The following is an 11495-nucleotide window of genomic DNA, read 5'->3' as shown; positions in this document are numbered from 1 at the left end:
AGATCACCTGTTACAATCCAACTATTCAAATATTAAATTTATTATTTAAATGTGCAGATTAGTATTTTGGCTATTTATTGAAGCCTAAAAGTGACCAGGCAACACAAATGGCTCTGGTTGATTGTCTCAGATGTGTTGGGAGCAGGGAAGCACTGAAATGTGCAGGGCTGGGAACCTGTGGTGCTGTTCAACTGAATGGGTTTAATCCAAACCTCAAACACCTCAAAAACAAGTAGGCTTATAAATCATGTCAACTTGGACCTAATGTGTTCTGTGTTCTGGTGGAAATTTCTATGGCTTAAATAAATTAAATTCGACTATTTGGATTATGTGCACAGGGCAGCAAAGCAATCATAAAAAATAAATGAGATTTGATTTGCTGCATTTCACACAGGCTTCATGCATATCGCCTCATGCGATCATGATCCATCTCTAATGATCCAACTGCCAGTGTATTACATTTTAGTTACAAGTTAGTCTATGCATTAATACAGGACAGGGGTTACTCCAGGACCAGGGCTGGAGACCTATGAAATTGGCTAACAGCTATAAAAAACACAATAATAAATACAATTACTTTAATAATGGTGGTCTGTGATTTCCACCAGACAGTAACACAGTAAACACCAATGTGGATTTGCAATCTCCAATCATCTTCCAAATATAATTTATGAGGAAAATAGATTTCCATCTACTTCATATTGCAATGAACTTGAGGCTTTTCCTCTTTAATAATAAATAATAATCCAACATCCTTTTCAATTTCTATAGTCCCATATGATACACAGGCCTATTTCTAATACCTTACTTCTTGTCTTTATTAAACTGTTATTATACTGTAAGTGATAGTACAGCATACACCAGTCAGCCATAACATTAAAACCACTGACAGGTGAAGTGAATAACATTGATTATCTCATTACAGTGGCACTTGTCAAGGGGTGGGATATATCAGGCAGCAAGTGAACAGTCAGTTCTCGAAGTTGATGTTTTGGAAGCAGGAAAAATGGGTAAGCATACGGATCTGAGCAACTTTGACAAGGGCCAAATTGTGATGGCTACACGACTGGGTCAGAGCATCCCCAAAACCGCAGGTGTTGTGGGGTGTTCCCGGTATGCAGTGGTTAGTACCTACCAAAAGTGGTCCAAGGAAGAACAACTGGTGAACGGGCGACAGGGTCATGGGCACCCAAGGCTCATTGATGCACGTGGGAAGCGAAGGCCAGCCTGCCTGGTCCAATCCCACAGAAGAGCTACTGTAGCACAAAATGCTGAAAAATAATGCTGGCTATGATAGAAAGGTGTCAGAACACACAGTTCATTGCAGCTTGCTGTGTATGGGGCTGCGTAGCCGCAGACCGGTCAGAGTGCCCATCCTGACTCCTGCCCACCATCGAACACCCCTAGAACGTGGTCAGAACTGGACCATGGAGCAATGGAAATAGGTGGCCTGGTCTGATGAATCATTTTTTCTTTTACACACAATATTAGGCAGGTGCTTTTAATGTTATGGCTAATGTTATCGGTGTATAAATGCTAGTACTAAGGGTACTTAAAAAAATTAAACATTATCTCTAACTTTTAGTTCATTTTTGGAGCTTCCTTTACACCAAACATTATACTTTATAAATAGAAATACAAAAAAACAACAGCAACGCAACAAGGTTTTGGATAAATATAGAAGTCAAAAGGAGGCTTTTTAAATGTAGTGTATAAAATAAACGACAGTGCATGCCCAGTAATGGTGAGCTCCAATACTTTCCTCCTTGATTGTTAATTTACTGTTAAAAGGATAAATTACCCAAGTACTAACAAAATGGCCGGATTGTTTAATTATATTTGTCAAATTTGTCTTAAAAATTAAAAGTATATTCTAAATAATGTCCTAACAAATGAATAGGTATCTGTTACATTACATTAAATTCTATTTTCTAGAAAATGCTCAACTGCTGTACTTTGGTTTTTAAAAACTGCAGGTGTACATAAATGTACAAACAGTGTACAAACTTAAATGTACAAAGCAAATCATTCGCTAATTCATTCATTCATCTTCAGTTACCAGTTTATCCTCGGCAGGGTCGCGATCAAACAACCAATCAAATAAAACAACCAAGTTAGTGCTGGAATTAAAATACAACTCATGAAAACACACCTCACGTTCATATTCAAGCAATATGCTTTAATATCAAAACAAGTAATTGTAAGCTGGAATGTTATCATTTTCATCTCTCCATTGGATATTAAAATAACCCCCTCAAAAATTATTATCTGAAGTTTTTGGGAAGATACAAAAATGATGTCAGTGAGAAAATATTTTCCACTCAAGAAAATCAATACATATCAGAGGACTTCTACTGTTTTGGTATTCTTAAAGCAAGCTGAACAAAATACATGAAATGTTGTGTGCCTACTATTAATGCATGATTTAAGTGCTTAGATTAAATCTTTTAAAACATGAATGTAGAACCCAAGTACTGAGCACCTGAATTTGCAAAAATCTTACAAATTTGGCTGTTTTATCAGATTTCACTTGAATCAACATTAGATTTGCACTGACAAATTTAGAGCAACCAGTGAACATTTTATTCCCAGTGCAAGTTGGTTCAGCAGATATAAAATTTGAGTTTCGGATTGCATATGACTGGTTATACGAAGGAAGAATAGCAAGGCTCCTCTTAAACCTCTATTACTGTGTCAGTGTTTTCCTCTAGACCTCTAAAATACTCTATAGCTCTTTATAACCGGTAGCAGCTATCAGAGCAAAAGAAAACATTTAAATCGGGTGCAGTTTCTGCCCAGAAATATGCCATACAGAAATTCTTGCAGATTTAGGTAACTGATGTATTACTGTGAAAACAACTGATGCAGAAAGTAAATTACTTTAAGAAGCAGATAGAAAACAATATTTTGTCCTGGATGGGCCTTATATGCATTGATATTTAAAATTCTAAGTAGTTTCTCAAAAAAAAATTGAACTGCCCTCCTAAATATAGAACACAGTGAAAATGTGAACGCTATTTATATTTCAAAACAGAGCCAGTATCAGTTCGATGTGAATGAACATAGAATCAAGAAGGAAGAAAAAAAAAAAAAAAAACACTTCCTGTTCTTATTTCATTCATTTTGGACAAACAAAATGAGAACCCCTTGTGTACAAACGAGTCATTCTAAATACACTCTGTTGAGTATTTAAGAATGTGTGGCTCTGTAAGGTTACAACATAGAAAATATATTATACTGGGGCAACTCTCAAGTTCCTCCTATAATTTATTTCAGGGGTAATGAGGACTCATAGGTCCAGATTCAGGGTATTCTGTAAGATGAGACAATGTGGTTTGATGATATCGCAGTGTCCTCGACCTCAAGTCACAAAGCTCCAGGTCCATCTGTATTCATATTAGGATGTGGTTCGTTTACCTCTTAGATTCATTTTATATAAACATATATAATTTCCTTTGCCATACAAACAAATACACAAATACTGCACGCCACTGGGAGAGATTTGGACACTCTGGTCGTACTGTGTCCAAACTGTTACACAGATAGGCAGGCAGGCTGGCTAGAAACATTCCTTTTAAAAGTCTTTAGAGTATTTCATACTTGTCGACAACAAAGGAAGTCTCGTTGGAGAATTTCACTGGGCTGTCCCCTTCTACCTGGGTCACTTTAGCCACCTATAGTAACAGGAAAAAAGATTTGTTTTTCATGACTTTTAAAAGATTTCATCATTGTCATAATAACTGGGCTTACATCCCAAAAATTACAGCTCACCTGAATGTTGGAATAGATGCGTTTAGACACAAATGAGACGTTCACTGGGAAGAAGTCGTTTGGCCTCCCAGCTATGCTGAACTCCAAACTTCCACTCTTGTTGTTTTCATCAATGACAGGCAGGCACCATTCAAGAATGTTTTTCCTGCTATCATGGCGATACTCACCATCAAGATCTCCAACAACAGGGGCGCCTACTCCTGACCTGCAAATTTGGAATGCGTGATGTAAGGAATAAAACATGACACAACACACCATTATAGGAAAATAATTCACGATGAGGTGATGAGATGTGGCCTGATACAAAACATAGTTACTCTTACCTCAAAGTTTTTATTTTTCTATAACAGCATATTTGTTCATCTTATACCACAGTAATTTGCCAACACTAACATTTTTAAATAAAGTATGTCACATCATACTTTTTATCCATGTATATTTAGATTTAATGCTGTGGAATGGGCATCTCTTTTTTTTCCTCTCTCAAAATCAATAAGAGAAAAGAAAATGCAGATTGTCATGTTAGCACAAAATGCAAAGCCCTCCATCGTGAAGACTTTCCCATGGCGGAAAACCTAAAGTTACAGCTTCACCTCTGATAGTTACAAATGCTGACACTGGAGACACATTCCATAAATGGTAAATAAACATCTCCTTAAAGAAATTTTCACCATATCAACAAGTAAACAGAATTTTAAAATCTGTTTATGTTTATGTAGTGTCTGCCACATAGGTTTCTGTGTAAGTTGCTACTATAGAAACAGTAACCAAATGTATTAGGATATGTGCATTAACATAAACTTGTGATTTGTCTTGCTGCCAGCACTACTGTCAGAGCTGCTGTTATAAAAAAATTAATCAACAACCTTCTGACCAATCAAAATTGAGCATTCAACAGCAGTGTGATATATACTGTATATCATACAAGGAAAATCCATTTTCTGGATCTGCTTTCCCTCCAATTTGTGACTGTCCTGCCAATTTGGTCACCTGTCAATTCCCATCCACCAGCCACCTCTCTCTCCTATCACAGGACAGGACACCTCAAGGACACATGAAGTCAACCAACCTTTCAAACTGCTGCTCATACTGCATGATAAGGCAGTGTAACACACTAGGAGAAATGTGCTATCTACCCTCTTCTGCATACATGAGCCATGATTGGTTAGTGTCGCTCTGACTGACAGAGAGAAATTGTATGCCTTCCCTCCCACCCAGACAACAAGGCCAAATTTTACTGCCTTGGGTCCCACCCACAGATGGCTGTAGAATCATCAGGATTCAAACTTGTGATCTCCCAACAATTGGGCAAACGCTTTTCTGATGCGCCAGTCAGGGGCCTCTGGATGTACTTTAACAGGAACTTACGGCACAGGGATGGTGATGACTACATCATTGAGTTCAAGGCTCTCCTCCTGGAGCTCATACTCAATGTTGACATCGCAGTTGCTACCACTTTCTGAAGGCCAGCAGTTTACTACAGATAAAATAAGCCTAACATTAATAGACAAATCGTAAACATACATACATTTACACATTTAAGTGTAAAGTACTAATTCAAACTTAAGCATGTACTAATTTAAGAGGGACATACTGGTTAAAGGGATGAGGGACTCGTCTGTGCTCTGTAGTCTCCACTTCAGCACGCCCACATCGTTGTTTAGGGGAAAAGACTTTTCCGGATTTTTCAGTCCAATCAAAGACTCTGCAGTGAACAGCTTCTTATCTACATTAGGATGGGTCTGAAAAAAGATTTAAAAAATGAGTCATTTCCAATGATATTTGATATAGATTTGCACTTGTCTTGTTATGAAGAATTCTTAAATGAGGGGTTTCATGCAGAGGCATATGGTTTTATATGCTCTGAGCATCCTACTCAAGCAAAATTAAAATCAATAAAACATTCAAATCCATGCAACAATGTAGAGTTGTGGGCAGGACTGTTTTTTTAATCCCACTCCTGCTCATTCCAGAAAGAATTGTGCAGACCCCCTTGGCCAATCCTGCCAATTTACACCAGGGGTTCTCAAACTTTTTGAATCTAGGGACCTCTTTAACTGTAAAATAAAATTCTTTACATATGCAACCTTGAAACACCAGAACGCAAAATTACCTGCAGTTGCACTCCTTTCTTGTCGTTGTTATTAATCTGCAGACGGATGCGGCCATATTTTTCATCTGAGACTCTCAGTGTGATCATACCCAAGATCTCCATGCTCTGCAGCCCACCATCCCGTCCACAGGTCAGCGATATCTTCTCCTCTATCTTCAGATGTACACTGAGCCACAGGAGTAATACATGAGCCACACATTGTTCTCCGAAGATTTTCAATATACCATATGCTTAATAATTATGCAGAATTACTGTTTAGAAGATCGCATATACCTTTCTGTGTTCACTGGAGGCTGAAGGACTTTAGATACTTCTGAAGCTTTCTTTCCTGCACTGGGTATCATGATATTTTCACCCTCTGACTTGAGTTTGTCCACAAAGTTATCAATCTCCTTTCCTTTGGCACCCAGCTTCAGTGCTTTACTAGAACCACTTGGCCTGGAGATGACACAATCTCACGTTAATTCTGTTCGTATATGAAAGTAATAAGTAAGAAGGAAGTGCACTGTTATGTAGTCAAGACTTTTGCATGGAACTACACGGTACACATACCTAACTGGTATAGGAGCTGATTTAGGCTTTTCTGGTTCCATCACCGAGTCTGTGATGATGGTAGCTGGGCTGCTCATTCCTGAGCTTCCGAAACCTCCAAAGCCTGGTGCCTTTTTGCCAGCACGCTCTGCATCCCTTCTTGCCTGCTGTAGCTCTTTAGCCTTCCGCCTCATCTCTGCGTTTGCCTCCCGTTCTTGGGTCTGGTGTGAGGAGAATAAAAATTTTTTTTTTAAAAAATCATTAAATGATGTGGATAAATCAGTAGCCCATTACCCTAGGGAGTAAGCAGATTTCATGTTGGAACTTGTCTTTTTTTTTTTTTCCTTTTCATTCGTAGTTGCTGGACAAAATTCGGTTCAATAACCAGAGAAAATAAACTCTAATTCCCATTGACTTTTTCACAACAAAAGTCTTCATACTGGTAAGTATGTTTAATTTCAAAGTGCTTCACACTGGCATGACACACATCTTACTCATTCTGAACCTAACCACCTGCTGCATTACATATACCGGCTGAGTTATCATGCACAGATGACAGGCAATCATTTCTAAATCAGGAACATGCAAGTATATGCAAATACTGATGAAGCTGAGCAAAATAAAGTGCAGCACAAAGCTACCATATAACTCTCCTGCTAGCACAACATGCATAATACATCACCTTATGGTTAAACATATCAAGAGAAAAAAATGTATCAAGAGAGCTTGTATCCTTAATCTGTATTAATGCACCTAATAAACTAACGAGCTCGCTATACGTTGGTACATTATGTTACTTATATTAGCCGAGTGAATTAAGTTTCTCGCCAAAAAAGAAAAAAAAAAGTTGGGACTGGATAGCACATTATATCTTTCACACACTCACTGGGCTAGCTCATAAAATTATTGTTTGTCCACCCCGATTAAAGAGAACACATCGAGAGTGCTCCTTTGTCATACTTTTCAGCCACCTCACCTCTCTGACTGCACGGAAGACCTTCTCTTCGTGCGAGTCCATTTCAGTGAAGGTTCGGATCTGGGCCAGGTTAACATTTTCCCTGTAGCCCAAAGCAACAATTTCATCAAAAGCAAATATGAGATCGAAGCAGTGTTCAGAGATCTCACTCTCTTCCAACACACGGCAGTACTCGGGGATCTGAAAACAAACACAGACATGTATATAATCACTGTAATCTCATACTGAATGGAATACAATGAAGGGTAGTGTAGAGGGGAAGTAAAGCAGAAAATAATTTCATACCACACGGGAGAAGAGCCGTAGTGTCTCCAAGTCCTCCAGAATGTTGCTGTTCTTTGTAGTGACGAGAACCATATAGAGCTTCTCTAATGGCTGATAGACATAGCGCACGCTATCTGTCTCTACAAAGGTGTGCTGCTTCCCTGTGCTCATCAGTTTAGGAAAGGCAGCCAGGAGACCCTCGATGCGAGTGCGGGTCATCTCTACAAACTGCCGTGACACTATGGCTTTTCCTGACTTGGTGCACACTGCAGCTGCCAAGAGCACCTAAAAAGGAATTTAAAAATTATACACACATAAACAAAGTAGGCAAAACAAGATAAGATCTACTGAAGTTCTTCAGTCCTGATCCTCTGATCTCACAAGGACTCATTCTTAATACTTTTTTTTTTTATTTAGTGCCATAGGTGCAAGCCGATTGAGGAACTGGTTCACAATTCCAGGCCCTAGAAACCAGATTACTGAACCTGTGATGATGATTAATGGCAGTTATTAACTTGTGTATTTCTTCATAAGCTGGTGAGTGAAAGCAGTGATAATGTGTAGAGCACACACAAGGGACTCCACCAAAAAAAAAAAAAAAAAAAAAAAGGAAATTAAAAAAAAAAAAATGTTGTGCATTTATAAATGTATCCACAGATGATTGAAGTCATGCTGAATGATCGTTTCATCTTATTTTCTTGTTACTGATGTTTATCAGTAATTGCTTATCAGCTGTTTTTTTGTTCTCCATGCACCAATTCAAATGATTTACATCCACATAAGTTCCCACACTGGTACATTGTTACAGAGCCAGACTCTGATATTTTTATTAATATCCTGATTGGTTTGGACTTTAAAAGATATTTTATAAACAAAACTATGCATGATATGCACTTATGTTGATTTTTTTTTCCTATAACAGCATGTCTTGAAGTGTTTTATTGCCCTTATATTAAAATTTGTCAACGATTACAATTTTATTAGTCTTTATTTAGTTTTAAGAACATCATGTCTTACTTTTTTTTTTTTTTTTTTTTTTTTTTTTTTTTTTAAGAAATGATTATTTATTAGATTACTTTTCTATAACACCAGCTCTGACAGTTCTGGCTGCAACTCAAGTATATTTATGAAAAAAAAAAAGGGTATATTAATACACCTGTAATTTATTTTTTTTTAATGTACGTGAGTAGTAGCCAGAACTGTCAGAGCTGCTGTTATAGAAAATTAATCAACACCTTCTGACCAATCAGGTTCGAGTATTCAACAGCACTGTGGTGTGTATTAATTAATTAATTAAAACTCCTATGCAAAAGTCTGAGCACTGGGTGCATCATCACAATAAACAAACAATCTGAGGGAAATCCATTAATTGATTGAAAATTAGATTCTTTTCATTATTAAATTAGATATTTTTTATTTATCTCTTACCTCATATACTGTAATACATTTTTTATTAAAAAAATATTTATGTACACCTTCAATAGGTTAGGTTTCATAATGACTCAGGGAAAAAAAAAGCTTTTTAGAGTCTGGCCTTTAGCTGTATGTGTACTTGACCAGGTAAAGCCTCACTAATCTCTGTGAAAACTGAGAGAAATATTAAAATATATTATCAGTGTGTTCTTCAAAATTCAATCACTATTCACTCCAAGTTGGCTAAACTTACATCTGTCAATCTTCATGAACAAAAGGTCATATCTATTATACTGATAAACAGTAATAACCTGGTGAACTGAATAAAGTCATGATTAATATTTAATCTGAAATCTAAAAATTTTGCATTTATCCAATTTGTCTACACCTTTAACGACTAACATTAGCTAAATAGCTACCTAGCGAGCTACAACCAGCTAGCTAACATTACCCAGTATTAACCTATGACCAGCTCGCTATGACATCCGGCTAATTTCCGAAATATGTGTTAAAGTAAAGTTCTGATGAAAGATATTTCACAAAATATTCGTGCTATGCTGTCAGACTGAATAGTTGTGACAGTTGCGCAGTGTGCTGTCAGTAGTTAACTTGCTCTATATTAGCCGATAGCTAGTTCAGTAACTCTGTTCCGCTTTATAACCAGAGATAAAATTACCCCATACCATTTTGGATCCGTCTTAACGTGCTTAATTCCGCAGCCAAGATACTCAATTGCTTTCAAAAACAGTAACGGGCTGATTAATAGAACACGGTCTTTGTTTATTTCTTGTGAGGCTCACGCAATCAGACTTGCAGCGGTACAGAAAAGCAGAGCCACGTCTCCAACCGGAAAAAGTTCCAGTCTGAAACAGGTTTCTGAGAAGCGCTGGAGCTGAAACGGCGCCCCCGTGTGGAGAGGAGACACATCACATCGCCTCGTCTAATGCTGATTCACGTGCTATGGGAATTCTCCTACTTCCCACTACTGAAGTGGTAATTACGAGTATGTCGTGTTCACATGCTTTGTTGCCGGAAAGAACATGAAACATGGACGACGCTTTCCAGGTTCATTCATACATATTTCTTTTTTCTTTTATTTTGACACCATAACCCATATTACTCAGTTAGCTAGCTTGCTGACGATAATGAAAGTTTGGTCAAATACAAGCTATTTTCACGGTGTAAAAAAAGTTCAACATGCACAGAATGGTTGCTGATACAGTACATGAATGAATATGACCAAAACGGCAAGTGCTAACAATTAGCTGTATTTAGACAAATGAACAAAAGCTGCCTTTCAGGACAGAAAGTGTCTTCTCCTCCGCCATGTTGAAAGTTTAGGACTGCTCATATCTCAAAATTATCTCCGAGTTTCCCTGTCGTAATTACGACTTGAGGGGTCATTCAAGTGCAACTTCCTAGTGGGGAAACTCGCATTTACGATCATTCCGATAGCACGTGAAGGCAGCATAACACCCCACACTTTCACAATTCCTCACAGGTTCCCAAGCACTGAAGCTGTTCTGGTGGCTCATGGTGCCCCAACAATGTCTCAGTTTTACACATGATATATAGTAGGTGTATCTATAAAGCCAAATGTTTATATAACAAAATTACCCCAAATTTACAAAATAAATTTGTTTTTATTTATGTGGTCGCTGCTCCATATAGCCCACAAAGACCAAATGCTGTACATGTGGCAGCATATCTCTGCTGGGTCTCCAAAAATTATCATTTAATTCATTTTAAATATATTAATTTGTATGTTTATTGTGGATCATTCTTAAATGAATGTTCTACAAAATTAATAAAAGAAAATCTTCCCAGAAATGCTGCTTAAAGGACATCATTTTGACTAGCAGCAGTACTGTGTCCTAGATTTGAAGTAGATTCTAATATTGTGTCGAGTGAAATTTTCTGAACTTTCTTGAATGTAACAAATTAATAAAGATTTTTTTTTTTTTCAAATTGTTATGTTTTTTTTTCCTAATTGTTTTCCAGTGTTTTCACAATAACACTGTTCCCTTTTTAAATCCGAGTACAGATACATGTATGAATATTTGGAGCACTAAAAAGATGAAGATAGTGGCATTGCATTGCATCCATAATATTTACCCTAAATTATGAACAGATTAAAAATTTTTTGTCATTTTTTGACAGTTGGCTAATGTGCTGGTATGTGAATACAGTTCAAATTTTTGCAGCTGATGGCGCTGAAGTTCTTTTTATGACAGACTTTTTGTGTCTACTCATAGTGAGTAATAAAATAAAATGATTAGGGCTTTCTTAAATCCGAAACAGGTACATGGTGCTGTCAGTCATCTACAACCATTTATTTTTGTTAAATATTATAGAATACAATATGAAATGAAACTACTGAAATGAAAGCCTTGGCTCAAGTATTGTGCTAATGTAGAGGAACCATGA

At 37.2% G+C, this 11495-nt stretch overlaps 1 protein-coding gene across 1 annotated transcript; it reads right to left on the bottom strand.

Moving 5' to 3' along the window:
• Positions 1-2164: 2164 nt before the first annotated feature.
• Positions 2165-9941, bottom strand: arcn1b (archain 1b). Its single transcript, XM_053239547.1, has 10 exons — positions 9752-9941; positions 7677-7940; positions 7392-7571; positions 6437-6636; positions 6158-6322; positions 5885-6050; positions 5366-5513; positions 5140-5248; positions 3772-3976; positions 2165-3674 (listed from the first exon to the last, which is right to left on the bottom strand). The coding sequence occupies exons 1-10, from the start codon at positions 9752-9754 to the stop codon at positions 3585-3587; spliced, it is 1530 nt and encodes a 509-aa protein (XP_053095522.1). The 5' UTR covers positions 9755-9941; the 3' UTR covers positions 2165-3584.
• Between the last annotated feature and the right edge of the window lie 1554 nt (positions 9942-11495).

The sequence above is a fragment of the Pangasianodon hypophthalmus genome, chromosome 14 (genome assembly GCF_027358585.1).
Source record: "Pangasianodon hypophthalmus isolate fPanHyp1 chromosome 14, fPanHyp1.pri, whole genome shotgun sequence".
NCBI classification, from domain to species: Eukaryota; Metazoa; Chordata; class Actinopteri; order Siluriformes; family Pangasiidae; genus Pangasianodon; species Pangasianodon hypophthalmus.
This window is presented reverse-complemented; position numbering and strand designations above follow the sequence as displayed.